Source organism: Triturus cristatus, chromosome 5_1 (assembly GCF_964204655.1).
Source record: "Triturus cristatus chromosome 5_1, aTriCri1.1, whole genome shotgun sequence".
Taxonomy (NCBI): domain Eukaryota; kingdom Metazoa; phylum Chordata; class Amphibia; order Caudata; family Salamandridae; genus Triturus; species Triturus cristatus.
The window spans coordinates 159,903,640-159,923,201 of NC_140587.1; the positions used below are offsets into that span (position 1 = coordinate 159,903,640).

Sequence of the window (19,562 nt, forward strand, 5' to 3'; positions counted from 1 at the left end):
GCCAGGGTCTGTTAAGCTGGTACCGGGTGTACCGATGGTGCCATGTTTCTCCCTGTAGTAGGGTGTAATAATACTTCCCGCACCAGTTACTGGTGTGGGTATGATTCCAAGGTGTTTGACACCAAACACGACATGTTTCCATGCAGCCATTCCAAAGTTAGCATTTACCGCGGGGTTATAATGCATTTAAGAGTATATGGTTTGGCTGCATCACAAACAACCCCGGAAATAAGGTTCCGAAGGCTGCAGAGGGGCTCTGCTCATGCATGGGCACCCTCTCACATAAGACCCAGCACCCTGCCTTCAGGATTGATAAGGCCTGCCATAGGGGTGACTGATAGGTTTATATGTGCAGTGATATGGAGAGATATAGGGAACCTATATCTCAGTAAGGGGTGCATAAACCACCTTACACAGGCTGCTGTAGCAGACCTGTTATGCCATTTTAAATTACTTCCCAGGGGTGGCACAATACATGCTGCAGTACCTGGTAGGCCACTGGGGTACCTATGCCCTGGGTTCATAGTATACCATATACTAGGGACTTATAAGGGTACCCCAGAATCCAATCTGGAGTGTACCTAAAGTACATGCAATCAATTTAGAGAGAAAGCATCCAGGCTGGGGCCCTGAATAGATGGGTCCCAGCCAGACTAAAGTAAAAAAAAACAGTGAAACATCAGCACAAAGTTGGGGGTAACCATAAGAAGCAGATCCTACTCTCCTACACAACCCCCCCAAACATAAGGACATTAAACTAACCTTGACCAGCTGAGTCTTCGTGTTCTAAGTGGAAATATCTGGAGAGTCCATCTGCATTGGCATGGTTACTCCCAGGTCTATGTTCCACTGAATAGTCCATCCCCTGTAGGGAAACGGATCACCTTATAAGTTTGGGGTTTTCACCATTCATCTGTATTAGCCATAAGAGGGGCTTATGGTCTGTCTGAACAATGCAGTGAGTGCCAAACAAGTACGGCCTCAACTTCTTCAGAGCCCAAACCACAGCAAAGGCCTCCCTCTCAATAGCTGACCAACGTTTCTCTCTGAGGATCAGCCTTCTGCTAATAAAAGCTACTGGCTGATCCTGACCTTCATCATTCAATTGTGATAACACAGCCCCTACCCCCAACTCAGATGCATCTGTTTGGACAATGAATTCTTTGGAGTTAGGACTTTGCAGAATGGGAGCAGTGCACATGGCCTGCTTCATGTCTTCAAATGTCTTTTGACAGCTGATTGTCCACTGAACTTTCTTGAGCATTTTCTTAGATGTTAAGCCATTCAAAGTGGTCACTATGGATACATAACCTTTGACAAATCTTCTATAGTACCCAGTCAGGCCCAAGAAAGCTCTGACCTGAGTCTGGGTGGTTGGAGCAACCCAGTCCATTATGGTCTGGATTTTGCTCTGCAATGGTTGAATCTGGCCTCCACCCACAAGGTGGCCCAGGTACACAAAGTGACTCTGCCCTATCTGGCACTTAGTGGCCTTGATAGTTAGGCCTGCTTTTTGCAGGGCCTCCAAAACATTTCTTAGGTGGACCAGGTGATCCTCCCAGGTGGAGCTAAAGACAGCCATATCATCTACAATTGCTGCACTATAGGCTTCCAGGCCTGTAAGGACTTTGTTCACCAACCTTTGAAAAGTGGCAGGTGCATTTTTCAAACCAAAGGGCATCACCACAAATTGGTAGTGCCCACTAGGGGTAGAAAATGCTATCTTTGGCCTTGCATCATCAGCTAGTCTAATCTGCCAGTAGCCAGCTGTCAGGTCAAATGTGCTAAGAAACATGGCTGAGGCCAAAGTGTCTATAAGCTCATCTGCCCTAGGGATTTGATGGGCATCAGTCCTAGTGACTGCATTGAGACCCCTGTAGTCTACACAAAACCTCATCTCTCTCTCGCCATCTTTGGTGTGAGGTTTAGGCACTAAGACTACTACTAGCCCAAGGGCTATCTGAGGGTTCAATAACGCCCAATTCCAACATCTTCTGGACTTCAGCCCTGATACAGTCCCTGACATGGTCAGGTTGCCTGTAAATCTTATTTTTAACAGGCAGACTATCCCCAGTGTCCACTTCATGAGTGCACCAGGTATTCTGACTTGGAGTCAGTGAAAATGTATGTCTAAACTGGCTGAGAACTTTTCTGCAGTCAGTTTGTTGCTGCCAAGGCTACACCATCTACTGATCCATCATCAGGGTTCTGAGAGAGCAGGTCAGGGAGTGGGTCACTCTCTTCCTCCTGTCCCTCATCATTATCCATGAGCAAGCCCTTGTCAGCCCTTTCAACATATGGTTTGAGCCTATTGATATGGAGCACCCTGTGGGGGCTCCTGGGAGTTCCAAGGTCGACCAAGTAGGTAACCTCTCCCTTTTGCTCAATTATGGTATGGGGGCCACTCCACATATCTTAGAGGGCTGCTGGGGCCACAGGCTCCAACACCCATACTTTTTCCCCTGGCTGGTAAACAGTCAGAACAGCCTTTTGCTCATGCCAGACCTTTCGTAATTCCTGGCTAGCCTCAAGGTTTTTAGTTGCCCTCTTCATATATTCAGCCATCCTGGAGCAGAAACCAAGTACATAGTTTACAATATCCTGTTTAGGGGGTTTGAGAGGTAACTCCCATCCTTCCTTCTCTAGACATAATGGACCCCTCACTGGATGTCCAAACAGAAGCTCAAATGGGCTGTAACCAACCCCCTTCTGTGGAACCTCTCTGTAGTCAAAGAGACGGCAGGGCAAAAGTATGTCCCATTTGCGCCTAAAAGTTTCTGGGAGACCTTTGATCATGCCCTTGAGGGTTTTGTTGAACCTTTCAACTAACCCATTGCATTGTGGGTGATAAGGGGTGGTGAATTTATAATTCGCACCACAATCTTTCCACATAGCAGTCAAGTAACTAGACATGAAATTTGCATCACTGTCTGATACTGCCTCCTTAGGGAAACCCACTTTGGAAAAGATTCCAAGTAGGGCCCTTGACACCACAGGTGCTGTGGTGGTCCTAAGGGGAATAGCCTCTGGATACCTAGTGCATGGTCCACCACCACCAGTGTAAACCTGTGCCCAGATGCTGTGTGAGGATCCATGGGACCAACTATATCAATCCCAACCCTCTCAAAGGGAACCCCCACCACAGGTAGTGGTATTAGGGGGGGGTTTGTTGTACCACCTGCCTTACCACTGGCTTGACAGGTGACACAGGTGCGACAAAACTCCTTGGTATCCTCAGACATGTGGGGCCAATGAAAGTGAGGGACAATTCTGGACCAGGTCTTGTTTTGGCCCAGGCGACCTGCTGAGGGAATATCATGGGCTAGTGTTAATAGGAAGCCCCTGAACTTCAGAGGTATAACCAACCTCCTGATGGCACGAGGCTTGGGGTCTCTACACTCTGAGTACAGGAGTCCATCATCCCAATATATCTTATGGGTTCCACTAGCATTCCCAGCAGCCTCATCAGCAGCTTTCTTTCTGAGGGGTTCAAGAGAAGGGCAGCTCAGCTGCTCCTGGCTCATATCTGCCCTGGAAGGGCCCCTGTCCCCGATAACTCAACCTGGTCAGGTTCAAGCTCCTCTGGGACAGTTCCTTCTTCAGGACTGAGATCATCTCCCTCAAGAGACTGATCTGCTTTCTGAGTCAGGGGGGAAGACACTGCCTTACCCCTACTGCTCCTTTTCTTGGGAGGCACCTGGTCCATTCTTCCAGGATCCAGGGCCTGTTCAGCTTTTGACATTTTTGCCTGTGACCTGGTCATAGCAAACACATGTGCAGGGATTCCCAACATTTCTGCATGGGTCCTAAGCTCCACTTCAGCCCAAGCTGAAGTTTCTAAATCATTGCCAATCAAGCATTCAACAGAGAGGTCTACACTTGCCACAACCTTCTTAGGGCCAGTTACCCCTCCCCAGGAGAAATAAACAACTGCCAAGGAATGGTCTCTCCTGACATTGCTATCATTGGTCACTTGGTACATTTCCCCAAGTATGATTTGCTCAGGAGCCACAAGATCTTTTGTCACCATTGTGACACTTGATCCTGTGTCCCTGAATGCCAAAGCCTATTTTCCATTTATCAAAGACTGCTGTCTGTATTTGCCCAGATTACTGGGGCTGACAAGTAAGGAGGCCATATCCATGCCTCCATCACAGATCAGTACAGCCTGAGTAGGAACTCTGACTAGGCCAGAGTCCATCTCAGATCCCAGGGTTAACCCTACTACACCCTTATTCTGGGTAGCACCACTTGGAGCTGAACTAGGGGGAATAGTTGTCTTAGGGGAAATGGTGGCTGGAGTTGAGTCTTTGGCTTTGGTACAATCACTAGTCCAATGTGTTTTCTGTTTCCAGATTTTACACCATGGTTTCTTTTGGCTTTTTTCCTTTGTTAGATTGGGACTCCCCACCAGATGCAGATTTTTGGGGCCCTTGAGACGACGTCTGGTATTTACCCTTTTCCCCACCCTTATCAGAGTTCTTAGAATCCTGCTTCTTGGAGTCACCACCTTGGTTCTGAACCTTCTGCCTCACCCTAGTTCTGACCCATTTGTCTGCTTTCTGACTCAATTATTGGAGAGAGGTCAGATCAGAGTCCACCAGGTACTGATGCAACAGCTGATTTTGACAATTATTAAGGATCTGCTCCCTCATAATCAAATTGTACAATCCTTTAAAATCACACACTTTACTGCCAAGTAACCAGCCTTCCAGAGCCTTAGTAGCACACTCTACAAAGTCAACCCAGTCTTGAGTCTGTGCCTTTTGGGTGTCTCTGAACATTAACCTGACTGATGTGATTGTATTTGGTAATAACCCTCATATTTGGACCCCGGATTGGTGGCCTCCAGAGTTGGAAAATCAGCCCATTCCAACTCTGAAAGTAAAAAACATAGGGGTCATTGTGGACAATAGACTGACATTCAATGATCACATCAGCTCAGTAGTTTCCTCCTGCTTTCTGATCCTGCGAATTTTGAGGAAGATTAAACCCTTTCTTTCCCAAACGGATTTTAGGACAGTAGTCACAGTCCTTGTTATGTCACGCTTATATTACTGCAACGGCATTTATCTGAATGCCCAAAATCAATATCTCAATAGCTCAGAATGCAGCCGCCAGGCTTTTGACAGGCATACCGAAATTTGTTTCGGTAAAAAAAGAGTTAACCCGACTACACTGGCTCCCGGTGAAGCAAAGGGTTCGTTTTAAGGCCTTATGCATTGCATTTAAAGCTCTCAATGGTACCGGCCCTGACCATTTGAGGCAAACATTTAAATGGTATGCCCAGACCAAGACCTTGAGGTCTAAAGGAGCAAAAAATGCTCAGATCCCCATTGTTAGGAAATCCAGCTGGGGAGGCAGGAGCTTTATTACCTGCGCGTCCAGAGCTTGGAATGAGCTTCTGTTTTTTTCTGAGAAATGCTGGAGACCTTCTTTCATTTAGAAAAGGCTTGAAAACCTGGCTCTTTACTCATTGAATCCCCTCTGACCATCGCTTAAACTGAACTCAGCGCCAGGACACCCTAGGGTAACCGTGCGCTTTTATAAATTTAATTAACATAACATAACATATTGGTCAGTGGTTAGGCCAAACTCATCAATCAGCGCACTCTTCAAGACTTTGTAATTGTCAGCATCCTCTTCTCTAACAGTGGGGAGCTGGTCTCTTCCTTGTTTGCAAAGGAGAGCCACACGATTGCTGCCCACTGCTCCTGAGGGACCCTCTGTACTTTACAGGCCCTCTCAAGTGCAGTTATCCATTTGTGGATGTCATCCCCACTCTAGTAGAGAGGGACAGTCTTGTTTAGGTTTCTATGGTCATGAGTATGATCTCTACCTCTAGGGACACTGTTGCTGCCACCATGGGGCTCTAGCCCCAACCTTTTTGAAACTCTCTGGTGCTCCAGGGATTCCCTGTCTAGGGCCAGCTACTCTTTCTTGATTCTGAGCTTTGCTCTCTCAAAGTCAAGCAGTCTGCACTTCCTGTCATAAGAGGACTCCCTCCTATGAGAGGTAGTGGTCTTATTTGAAACAGAGGTCCCTGCAGATGTACCAGAATGATTAGATTCCTGAGAAGGAGATCTAGACCTTCTTGGTAAACTGTTAACCCTTTCAGGTGGGGTAAAGAGAGGGCCATTAATGCCTTCTTCCTCACCTCCACCTTCAGGAAGGATTTGATTGTCCAGGTTAGAATCCTCTTGATCCTCCTGGTCAGCTTCAGAGTCCAGGTCTTGGATGTTTTCACTTCCAGTCCTGTCATCTTCTGCTGCCCCACCCAACTTGCCTGCCTCATCAGACCCTTGGGTCTTTCTGAGGTCATTTAAAAGCAAGGCCTCTGTGAGGCGTTGAGTCCTAGGGTTCTTCCCTGTCTTCAATTTCCTAGATGCACACATGTTTCTCAATTCCTGAAATGAGAGGTGGTCATACTTAGTCAGCAAGGAACCACTGGCTTCTGCTCTTGAAGACATACTAGTGTAGTGAAGTTTTGCACCTACTTACCCTAGTGGGAACTACTTAACCCTTTTAAGTTGTAGGAAGGGTTTGCTAAGCCCTTGACACACAACTCTTAAGTTCAGTAGAACTTACTGTATTCTAAACTTGATTTATATGTACCTATGTACCTATAGTGGTTTTCAGTTAGTCACTCAAAGAGATTATCTAGTAAAGCAATAGCAAGCTTGAATCCAACCGCTGCACACCAATGTAAGAAGTTGGCCTGGCATATGCTGTCCACTAGTTATAGTGGGCACCTTGCACCAGTCCAAACAACCCTTATTGATGATTAGGTTTAAGACAACCTTTATTGAAAGCTATCCTAGTGGGAGCTATAGAGAGCAGCCTTCAGGCAAAGTCTTGAAGGAGTGTAAAGCAGCTTGGTTTACCAGATTATAACCTCTTGAATAACTAAATAAAAGGAGAACCACACAAGGTATATATATAAAATATATGTATTTATTTCTAAACACTCTCTACTAACCTCTTTATGAAGTTAGAGAGCAAGGAACACAATAATACAGTTATTAAACGACAGTAAATAGCACAATATACAATGGGCCCCAGGGGGAGACCAAACCATATATTAAGAAAGTGGTATAAGAACCACGGCTTGACTAGACACAGTGCCTAGAGCACGTAGAATTGCTTTGACCCCAAGGGACCACCCAAGGCAGTGACACAGGGGACCCACGGGGGGACGTGTGCAGTGTGAGAACACAGCCGCGAGCCCCGTACAGTTCAATGGGAAAGTCGTGGTTGGAATTTTAAAGAATAAGGACACTTAGGAGAGGACTTTGAGCAAACCGTTTCAGACTTAGAGGGTTCTAGAGCCAGCACCCACGGGAGCACCCGAGTACTCGTGTTACCTCACCCAGGGAAGCCTGGTGCATAGATGTCAAATGGTGTCAGGAATCGTTGTTGATTTCAATGGCTATGTACTGCAAAGTGCTGATGCTGTGGAAAGGAGAAGTGTCCGGTGTGATCCAAGCCTGGATCGAAGATGTGAAGAACCTGAAAGCAGAGGGGACAGAGTTTGGGTCACTTGCCAGTGACCAGGGGCATGATAGACGAATGCCCACCGATGTCGGGTGTTTCAGTTGGCGAAGAGGTGAAGCTTGACTCCACTGCCACGGGGACCAGGAGGCGTCGACGACGACCACAGTCCGCAGGCGAGCTGTCCCACAAAGGATGTCGAGTGCTGGGGGGTCAGTTTCCGGATTGGAGACCAACAAGTCTTGGCAACGGCAACCCATGCGGTGCTAGTAAAATGGCTTCGGTGTGGACCATCAATGTCCTGTGGACTCCCCAAGCGATGTAGAGTCAGGGAACATATGGAGCAACAGGTAAGCCCGTTGAAAGTCAAAGTGCCCTTCTCAGGGACTCAACTCGACGGACTAGAGATCACGAAGTGACCTCGAGAGGAATCACTAGATACCAGCCCACAGGTCACTCGAGGAGTGTAGGCCAGCAATCTTCAGTGGAATCACTGCTCGGGGTCTGGACTACAAGTAGCCCAAAGCACAGCCTCAGGGATCGCCAAGAAGCATATGCTGCTTCAAACAGTCGCAGTGTCCTGGGGCTTGGGTTGCACGGTCCCCACGAGGGCTTTGGATCTCAGGTTTGCTGAGAGCACGGATCGGCCTCGAGGAAGCTTGGAAACCCACCTCCTGTGTTGCAAAATCATCGGTGTCCTTCAGGAGCAGCATCGATGCAAACCGGACAGATGCATCTTTGGTGCCTGCCTTGCAGGGGAGTATCTCCTTTACTCCAAGGGAGATTTTTCGGTCATCCAACATCGTGTAGATAGTAGACGGTCTGGGATTCTGTAGCAGAGTTTTTTCCAGGTAAATCTAAAGTCCTGTTGTCAGGGATTCCTACTTTGTACCCAAGTAAGGGGTGGGACAAACTCTCGGGACCCACCTATGGGAGGGTCAGGACAGAGGGGTGGCTACACCCATGTCCTTTGTCCAGTTTCGCGCCAGAGCAGGGGCACTCAGCCCCTGCAACCGGTTTGAGCTGGACTATGCACAGGGACACCAAATATGCCCCCAGTGCAGACATCAAAGCACTCTTGGAGTGCACCCGCCCGGCCCCAATACACTAAAGCCTATCTGGAAGGTGGTTATACCTCCCTGTGACAGGAAACTTATTGTCCAGGCCTCCCCTGCCGGAGTTTCGTCCAGCTGCATGAGGGCAGACTCGTGTCTGTGGCTGGCAGCATATGATGCTAGAGTCTGTTAAGCTGGTACCGGGTGTACCCGTGGTGCCATGTTTCACCCTCTAGTAGGGTGTAATCATACCTCCCACACCAGTTACTGGTGTGGAGGTATGATTCCAAGGTGTTTGACACCAAACACAACATGTTTCCATGCAACCGTTCCAAAGTTAGCATTTACCGCGAGGTTATAATGCACTTAAGAGTATATGGTTTGGCTGCATCACAAACAACCCCGGAAATTAGGTTCCGAAGGCTGCAGAGGGGCTCTGCTCATGCATGAGCACCCTCTGACATAAAACCCAGCACCCTGCCTTCAGGATTAATAAGGCCTGTCATAGGGGTGACTGGTTTATATGTGCAGTGGTATGGAGAGATATAGGGAACCTATATCTCAGTAAGGGGTGGATACACCACCTTACACAGGCTGCTGTAGCAGACGTGTTGTGTCATTTTAAATGGCTTCCCAGGGGTGGCACAATACATGCTGCAGCCCCTGGTAGGCCTCTGGGGTACCTATGCCCTGGGTATGTAGTATACCATATACTAGGGACTTATAAGGGTGCCCCAGAATCCAATCTGGAGTGTACCTAAAGTACATGCAATCAGTTCAGAGAGGAAGCAGATAGGCTGGGGCCCTGAATAGCAGTCGAAAAACAGTGAAACATCAGCAAAAAGTGGGGGTAACCATAAGAAGCAGATCCTACTCTCCTACAATAAACCAGATCCCATCTCTGGCCATGACAAGAAGAAGTTCTTAAGAGAAGTGATGAGACATTGATTCAACACTCTGTTTACAGCAATAACTGTTTTTCTAGATGACTACACTACCACCTCACATTTTTCATCCCATATTGAGCTGTCCTGTAGAACTGTAATCAAACAACAAGTACTAGTCATGTTGTATCCCTGTCCATTGGTGAACATCAGGAACATTATTTCTTCTACAGAGGATCCACATCGGCAACAGAGAAGATTGCCATGTGTAATAGGGATTCACAAACCTCCAGTTACAGCGCGCTCAGCTTTTGTTTACATATCCATTATCAATCAATCAATCAATCAATCAGTGGTTTATAGAGCGCGCTACTCACCTGTGAGGGTCTCAAGGCGCTGGGGGTATGGGGGGAGCAGGTCCGGGTCAGTCGAAGAGCCAGGTCTTGAGGTCCTTCCTGAACGTGTGAAGGGTTGGGGAGCATCTGATATTGACCGGGAGCTCGTTTCAGGTTTTGGCTGCGATGTAGGAGAAAGCTCTCCCGCCGGTTCTGTTTCTGCGGATACGGGGGACCTCTGCCAGGGCGAGGTTGGAGGAGCAGAGGTTCCTCTTGAGTACGCGGAAACATACTCGGTCGTTGAGGTATTTGGGTCCGATGTTGTTGAGGGATTTGTAGACGTGGGTGAGGAGTTTGAAGGTGACCCTCTTCTCGACGGGGAGCCAGTGGAGGCTTCGTAGGTTTTGGGTCATGTGCTCATGGCACGGTGTCCCTAGGACGAGCTTGGCTGTGGCGTTCTGGATGGTTTGGAGTTTGTGTAGAAGAGTTTTGTTGATTCCGGCGTAGAGGTCGTTGCCGTAGTCTATTCTGCTGGTTATTAGTGTGTGGGTGACAGTCTTGGGGGGGATCCATTTGAAGGTCTTACTGGTTATCTCATTAGCAGTTGTAGAAAACCCAATTCATAACAAAATTAATTCAGAATACTGATTCAGTGAAAGGCGTTATTTACTGAGATGTAGAAATGAATTGTCATTACTTAGTAAATTGTGAAATACATTTGCATAATTTTGTCTTCCAATCACACTGAATCTTTCTTGTAGAACAGAGGTTAGCATCTTAAATGTCTTCTTCCCTTTCCGGTTGCAGATGGTACCATGCCAACATGACACGACTGCAAGCGGAGCACATGCTGATGAGAGTGCCTCGGGACGGGGCCTTCCTTGTTCGTAAACGGAGTGAGACCAACTCTTACGCCATTTCTTTCAGGTAAGCATACCTTCTGTTGCACAGAATGTAGAGTCCATTCACTCTGTATAGTGTGCTACATACGATTCCTCTCTGTGAGTAAAGCCACACATGGATCCTGACCACACGGTGATGCTTTACAGTACTGTTCTGCATCACACAGCTCTAATGTTCTTAAGCAAATTAGAACCAAAGCGATTGGTTTAGTATGTGGTTTAGTAGTGAAAATATTCATGCCTACAACTTCAAATCATGCCTTGATACTGGGCTAAAAATCCTTTCTCATGGTTACTTCTAGCAGCAGGCTTCCCATATTGAACTCTTCCCATTCCAGTGGCAGCAAAGAAAAGTTATCACCAGTTCTTCATTACCAAGCAGCACAGCTGCTGTGTCACTCATGGGATACAAACTGTGAGGATGTGTTAAATACAAATACGGGACATAGTGGTGATGGAATCTGATTAACTCAAGAATACATTTATATAGAACATGAAAAGTCATGGAAGAGATCAAGATTAGGTGGTTAAATGGATGAAAAAGAGATTGAAGATGAGGTAAGTAAGAAGTATTAAATAAGGTGGCATAATCAGCATAGAGAGTCGTAAGAGGAAGGCAGCGTTAACAAGTGCAGTGTGATTGCAAGATGTAAGATGCAAACCAAAACAGATGACATGGGTTTATAAAATTACTACCAGCAGCGGATATTAGTTCTTGCTTTTGTGCTCTCATAAACATGAGATTCGGAGTCTGTCTTGTTTTCTTTGCCATTATTAAACTATTTCGCAGCTGTTCTTTTTGTTATTTGTAAGGCTCAGGGCTATTTCTTATGGATGCAAGTTTCAGCGCATTCTGTACCTTATCAATTATCTTTCCATGTTTCAGACTGGTCAAGAAAAGATTTCCCCAGCAATATTTTCCTAGCTTCTTCCGATGATATATTTTGGCCTCCACTGAAATCCTGCTGCCGAATGTGATGACGCGGGAGAATATTAGATGCCAATTAGTATATTAGATGCTAACTTGCATGCTGGTGTCACTTTTTGCTTTCCATAATTCCTCAATGCTGTCTCTTGGTGTTTATCAAGAAAGTTTTTTAGCATTTCAACAGCAACTGAGTCAAATATCTCCTCCGAAATGATCATGTATAAAACCATGAAACGGATGCTGCAAGAAAATGTACTGGTTGGACTTACATGACATTTTCATGTGATGTCTGGGCTGGAACGTGACATTGTAGTCTGCAATCTTTGTGCTTCTCTGCACCCGAAGGCCAAGGCTTGCAGGGAGACACTCAAGCATTCTAACTCTCCTCCAGGTAAGTACCCTGTCAGGAAATGTACTCCCAACAGATCTCTCCATAAAAAGCACCTCAGGAAGGAAAACTCACCCTCTTCCTCAACAAAATCGTCAAACAATAAAAGGGCTTCTGTTACCATTTGGAGTCTCAACTCGCACTCTTTCTCGTAATCGGATAAAATTGCCACATTAAAAGCAACAAGACCAGACTTTTGGGGTTCATCGCTGACCCTGCACAGGTCCAGGCCTTCCAGCTAACTTTGCTAGACTTGTTTAGCATAACTCCTGTACACTCTGGGCATCCCCGAAAGGGGAGGTATGACCCTGTGGGCAAGGCTACTCTAATGGCTTCAACCCTGACGCCTACAAACACCTCTTGTCTACAGTCTCTGGCCTGGCACCCAAAAAGAAGTCACTGCATGCCAAGGCGCTGTCCCCTATTCGGTTGAACCTCCCTTAGCACCGACTGCAGTGTTGCTGTTGTAGCTATAGAAGTTGGAAGAAATTGTTTGTGTGGTGAGTGAAAAAGTTATACAAAAGTTCAAAGATGTGTCTTTATCAGAGCTGCTTCATAGGACTCAGATCGCCCAGATGCAAAGGTTGTTTAGCTTTGATTCTGCGGCCCTTACTATGCCTGTTTGGATTATGGCAGCTCACAAGAGGATGATTCAGAGGCTGATAACTTCCCGCCAAACTATAACACCTATACCGGACTTATAAAAGGCGAGTTGCCTGGACACTTCCTCAGAAGAGTACCCCTCTGGCCCTCCCTCAGAGCAAGTCTCTTCATTTCTATCACTGTTGTTGCAAAGGAAGGAGAAGCCTTCAAATTGACCTGACCTTTTGTGGAGGCAAAATCTATCATTTTGACAGAAATCTTCCAACCTTCCTCTTCAGTGGTGGTGCCCTTGCTGCCACTTAATGATGCTCTTATGGATCCTAATGGCTGCATGGGAGAAACACTTTTCGAGCCCTGTGGTCCACAGGATGATAACCAGATGCCAATGACCCTCTCAGGTTGACCCATAGTTTTTGTTTTCTCTCTCTTCCGTGAAAAGTCTGGTACTTCAAGCTTTTTCCTCAAAGCAAAACCCAAATGCTTCCCACATCGCCTGCCGAAAGAAGTTTGATTCTGTAGCCAAAATTTATTTTGTGTTCGCCTCTGATAGTTTTTCCCTTTGCACTGTCAACGCAACCTTCCTTGTGGACTGATATGTTCATGCTTCGTGGAAGTTCCTAAACACCATTTATGATCTGGTCAATGAAAGATTTGTTGCACCCAACAGAAGTGCTGTCAGGATTTTGTGTATACTGTGATTTTGTCCGTGGACACAGTAATCACACTTCTCTGACACTAGAGCTTCTCAAGAGATGTCCAAGCCATATTCATGGGATGCCCTTCGATGGTGAGTGGCTGTTCAAGGAGAAAACTGACTAGTCGCATTCTACGGGGGTCCAAACACTTCAGTGTCCACAACACCACCACCACCAGCAGATGTCTATTTAGAAGACAAGATCACCAGGAGAGCCTGCCACAAAAGGATAATAGTAACTCCTCTCTTCATCTTCTTCTATTCGCCATTCCAAATTGGAGGCAACATCAGGAACCACCTAAAAGAAAGACAAAGCATCACAAAAGAAAGGTTGGTGTGTGCTGAATATTGGGAGCTTCAGGAGCATGATGCAGAGTGTGTGACCCCTTGCTCCAAGAGGTCAAGCAAGTATCTCCCTCTCTTTCTGTCTCTCTCTTTCTCTCTCTTTCTCTCTCTTTCTCTTTCTTTCTCTTTCTCTCTCTTTCTCTCTCTCTCCTGTTGAGACTCAGTTAACACTGGTAATTCCAGAGCTTTGCTCTTCTTTTGCATGGTCTCTGTCTCAGGAAGGAGAGCTCCACTCAACCAGTGAGCCTAGATTCATAAGTGTAAGAGGAAAGCCTTTCCTAGTGTTTAGGCACACCGGCAGTCCCTTATGAAACATGGAAAGCACAAGAAAAAAAGAGCAGCATTTAGCATCGTCCTCACCGGTGCAGCTGGTGTTTCGCCCATGTGGTTCTTTAACCCCCCATTGCCCACCTCCCAACCCCCTGCCCCCGTGGACTTCCCCCAAATCCCCCATGCACACAGGTAGTTGAATCTGTGGCAGACACATAATAATCATTCATTCCACCATTATTTTAGAACAGCGTTTCACAAGCTGTGGGTCCGGACTCACATCGGGTCGTGTGCCGATTTTTGGAGGGTCGCGAAAATCCTGGCCTATATGTAAGTAATATTTAAAATGACCAGTCCTATTTGTGCACCAGTGCAAACGTGCTAAACAATGTCCCATAGACCAGTTTTTAAACAAACCCTTGCAAATACACCCAAGTAAGACTCTGGGTGAACGTTCCAGTGTTTGTTGCTGCGTTTTGTTTTACTTCATGAAGCCATCTCAAGAGGGAATGTGCTCACCGTACATGATCATACACAACTATATCACTTGTGTATGACTTTAAGACATAAATTGAGAAATATGGATGTGGCCTAATGGCCAAAGCTGCCGGCTTTGGATCCCAGATTTCCGGTTTGAGTCCCGCCTTTGGTTCAACAACCTCTGATTGTGAACGATTCACTTAATCTCCCATGCTTATAATAACATTTATCTGACATTCTGTAATGTAATCTAGTGTTCATGTAAACTGCTTCAATGCCCTTGGCCAGTGTTGCACCACTGGGCCTTATTTTAACACAAAAATGAATATGAGGCCCTACTATACTTCAGAGGGGGTTTATCAAATTTGCTAAAATCACTGGTATCAACACCAAGATTTTTCAGAAGCCTTGCCATTTTAGTGTATGGATGACACAGGAAAGCACCCCCCTCTGTTAAGTGTTCCAGCCCCAGACTCCAGTGCACTTTACCATCTGCCACTTTTATGGGCAGGTCAGTATCTTGGCCACAGTCTGATATCGAAAGGTGTGGTCAATTTTGTGACGTCTATAAACAATTGGTATTACTACATTAAAAAACACCCCTCCCTATTGTCAATTAAAGCTAGATGGGTTATGTAAGTTTATCATTTTAAAAATTGGGTTGTGGATCTAAAAAGATTGAGAAGCTCTATTTTAGGCGAAGAGCAGCTGGACTTACAGAACACCTCCCAACCAGTGCTTAGTTTGTAAAACAATAACTGCCAGGTTTTGTTCAGAAGCCCACAGTCTGTGCTATCGAAGGTCAGCGTGACAAATACCAAGACTGTGTAGTCTTACCTCTCTCATCCACCGTAAGACAATTCCTACCACTTTTGCTCACTCTAGCAGGTTCTTTATCATCCCTGCTTTCTCCCTTTGGAAAATGAGTGCTGATCCCCAAATAGTATGCCAGTGGGCCCCCACCAGCTCATATTAAGGACTTCTCCCAGCCCTCCTCAATCCATGCTGTTTAAAGCCACACTCTTTCTTATATGCACGGAGGGTGAAGTTGAAGGCTAGGGAAGCTTCCACGTCCCACAGTCTCATGTCCCAGAGATCTTCCGATAGTTTGAATAAACTCCAAACATCTTGGTGGAATGTCCCTTCCACCCACCCAGTCCGCATCTTATGGTCACCACCAACTCCTCAGAGTGAGGGTCAGGTTGCAGGGAACTCTGTGCCCTTTGGGAACTTGCCAGATTGGTTGCTGGAAATTGACATTTTAGAGCTGAAAGTCATCTTGTTAGTGTTAAAAGACTTACTGCCAATTGTGAGATTCAGGGTGCTAATGATTCACACAGCACTCTTCTATGTGAGGGAACAGCGCTCTGCCATGGAATGTACATGTACGTTGAATGTACCAGCTGATCTCCCACACTGCAAGGATTCCCAGCACCAGAGTGAACAGTTTGAGCAGAAATCTTCATTCTTCACACAAGAGGGAAGTTCTTGATTCTTTGAGGCTTGGAGTCATCCAGCCATGGACACCTTTGCATCTCTTCTGAAAACAAGGTGTGATCAGGTACACTTTTTTAGATAGGAAACCATTTAAACATTTTCTAAACAAAGAGACCGACATGGTCCTGGTGCTGGATCATCAACGTTGGCCTCGAAGCACATAGATTCAGTGCTGAAAAACCCACTTAAACTTGATTTCGATCTTCAACGTGGTTCCCAAAGTCTCAACGTCAGACTGCCTTCACCCTCGAACCTTCCGAAGGTGAAAAGAAACCGAGATGAAGGAGCACTTTTTACATCACCCCTGGCACCTAAAGGCTGCTAGAGCACCAATTAACAAGTTTCCTGTACCGTGAGGTAGTGGAATCTGACTATCACCTGCTGCCAAATATTTATTTGTATTAAAGTGTAGAAAGGAGCAAAGGGGGAAGACTTTAAGAAGGCTTGGGGAGATTTAGAGTGGATGAGTTAACACTGGATTACTTCAGAGGCTCGAGGAAGATTGAATCTTTTGCAACAGTGACCTGGCGGGCAGCCAACTCAATTACACTGTTCAGCTGACACGGTGACTAACAGGATGTAGAGAAACGTTTTCATCCATGATCTGATGAACACAGGAGAAGGATATACCAAATAATTCATGTAGGCAAGGTGCTACTTAATAAATGCATGAAAACAGCCTTGCATTTGCCAGATGCTGCCATGTGGCAGCTAGTTATAAGCATGATTACATGGGTGTCACTGCTGACTCGGAGTATCAGATTCAGATCTGAGATGCAGGCTCGTTGTAATGCCTTCTAATGGCAGGAATTAACCTACTTGACAAAACAGGTTAATTTATGACACACTGTAAAGGATTAGAAAGGAAAATAGTACCACTGAGGTAGGCGTCTGCAGGCATGGTAACCCTCACAGAGCTACAGCCAGCAATATTGTACATGCCAAAAGACTACAACAAGATTCGAGAACCGAATAAGAATTGTACTATGCTGACCGTAGTGGAGCCCCTTTAAAAGGAACTCGATTAGATTGCATTTTCATTTAAGTAAGATTTCATACCTCCAAAGCGCATTTGGAGATCTGTAGCCCGCTGTCATTTGGGAATATTTACAGTGGAAGATTGTGTGTCTATCATTTGTCTTGTGTTGCGAAATTTTCCCTGACGACCAGAGCAGTGCTCTAAGTTTATTTTGTCTCCGGCTCCAAGGTGTGAAATTGAAGGGAATTACAGATTGAGCTGTGCACAGTAAATACAGTGTAAATTCAAAAACAGTTTACACAAGAATATGGAAGTAAATCTGACGGTTTTGAATTCGAAACATGGGTTGGGATGTTGTGTTTTGTTAATAACATTTGTATAGCGCACAAATACCACAGGTCTCTTGGCGGTTATCTAAAGGTTATGATACCAAATTGCAACAGATATTGTTAAAATTAGAAAGTCAGTCTCTTTCAAAAGCTTGTTAAAATAAGAAAGACGTTTCTCTCCTCAAACCTTCCAGTAATCCATTACAGATCTGTGGTATCAGAACTGAAATAGCCCGACTGCCCAAGGTAGTTTTATTAAAGCATGGGCAGGTCAGCAAGATCACCTCAGAGGAGCGGAGACGGCGTACAGGTAAATAGTGCCTCAGCCGGTCCTCAATATAGGCTGGTACCATGCCATACAATGTCTTGTGTGTAATGCACGGGACTGTAAACCTGGCCCTCTTTTTGACTGGCAGCCAATTCGATTGTTGCAACAGTGGCATAGCATGCACCCGTCTAGGTAGCTTGAACAATAATCTTGCAGCATCATTCATAATCACTTGAAGCTTACCCATCAGCTTATTGGGGAGACCGAAGTACAAGGCATTGCCATAGTCCAACCGTGACATGATCAGGGCAGCCACCACTGTTCACATAGATGTAAAAGAAAGATGAGGAACCACAGCTCCCAACCACTGTCGCTACCTGCTTAGCCATCGACAGACTACTATCCAGGTTGATTCCGAGGCTTTTAACTACTGGCACGGATTCTGGGGCAGGACCTAACTCCAGGGGCCTAAAAACGTCCATCCATGAATTTCCCTTCATGGTGATAACCAGAACCTCGGTCTTGTCTGGATTCACTTTCGGAGAAGTCACTGTCATCCAGTTCACAGTGAACCGCAGAATATTGTGCACTTTCAATTGTGCCTGCTTGGAACTCTCAATCGGTAAGATCCGTAAGATGTGTCAACATGGTACTATCATTACAGATCTTCTTGAAAAGGGGCCCAAAGGTTGGCCGTCTATTCCAGACTAGGGAGTGTAGATTCTTTGAGGAGGGACTACCAGCCACGTCCACCATCCTGTCATCAGTGGTGCCTGGCAGGAGGCAGGCCAAACAGATATTTCCAAGCCCATCTGCATTAATCCTGCTGATTATTTTGTTAGCTATGAACTCAACATTAAAGGCAGAGTGGACTCTGTCCACTAGTGGTGGACAGACTGGGACATGCCTGTCAGCACAACAGCCAAGACTAATGTGTCGCACTATTTTATTCAGTGGCAGAAGATAGCGACTTCCCAAGTGGATTGAAGGATGCATGATTTCGCATGTCCTTACAGCTAGTGATCAGAAAATGCTTTATTAGTTGTATATTTACATACTGCAGGTACACATTTGCACCCATAAGCCACACATGTGTACTCATTTGGTAGTGTTGTTCATGTAATTCTTGTCTGCAATGCCAGGACACAAACAAGAACGTTCTGTTGTGGTTAGATTGAATCTACTACTGAATGTCTCTCTGACAGTAGGTCTGAATTCTTGAACGTGCTAAATCTCATATTTAGTTCTTCATTAAAGGTTACTTTTTACCATACAGTAAAAAGTGTGTTACTCTGGGACAGATCCATATTGCAGCTGCTTTCTGGGCCATGTGGCTGGCCATGTAATCTCCCGATGGAGTTGAAGCGATGAGGAATTTTAGGGTTACTGTTGCCTTCACCAGGGCCTGGTGATCGACACGGATACTGCTGATGCCAGCAGGCTTTTATTTACTTGGTTTCGGTGTATTCTGGATCCATCCTCAAGGTAGCGAGTACATCCAAACCATGTGGATTTGGGACATTTGCCCGCTGTGTACGCATCGTTACAGGTAAGTAACATTTTCGTTTAGTGGTTTAAGTGTTATAGGTGATTGAATACTACAACCCCTTGTTACTTTCAGAGCGGAGGGAAAGATCAAGCACTGCCGAATCCAGCAGGAGGGCCGGCATTTCATGTTGGGAAGTTCAGCTGAGTTCGAAAGCCTTTTGGACTTGGTTAGCTACTATGAGAAGCATCCTCTCTACAGAAAAATGAAACTTCGCTATCCAATCAACGACGAAACCCTTGAGAAGATGGGCACCACGGTGAGTGCTTAACATTCATGCCACTTTCATGAGCCTGGGTAGCATGCACTGATTGGTTACGAATCAGCTTCATAGCTGTACGTGCAAAGACATATAAGATCTCAAGTGGACAGTATGTTACAGTATTGTGTTTAAGGGATGTATCTGTTATGTGGCACACAATGCAATGGTCCAAGTGAAATAGAAACATTAAGGGAGGGTCTATTTTATGAGTTTGGCGATCCGTGGACCACTAACTCACGGTGGCGCTGTGGTGGCAGTCCAGTCACCGCGACACCCGTGGTCTGACGGCCTTATAACAACTTGGCG

The 19,562-nt window shown here is 45.9% G+C and overlaps 1 protein-coding gene across 3 annotated transcripts in view; it reads left to right on the top strand.

Moving 5' to 3' along the window:
• Positions 1-19,562, top strand: part of LOC146830503 (1-phosphatidylinositol 4,5-bisphosphate phosphodiesterase gamma-1-like) — a 695,332-nt gene that overhangs the window by 464,089 nt on the left and 211,681 nt on the right. For all 3 annotated transcript variants that reach the window (XM_085604690.1, XM_085604691.1, XM_085604692.1), the window contains 2 exons: positions 10,573-10,692; positions 19,070-19,253. In XM_085604690.1, the coding sequence (XP_085460816.1) occupies positions 10,573-10,692; positions 19,070-19,253 (304 nt within the window). The remainder of the gene's footprint in view (positions 1-10,572; positions 10,693-19,069; positions 19,254-19,562) is intronic.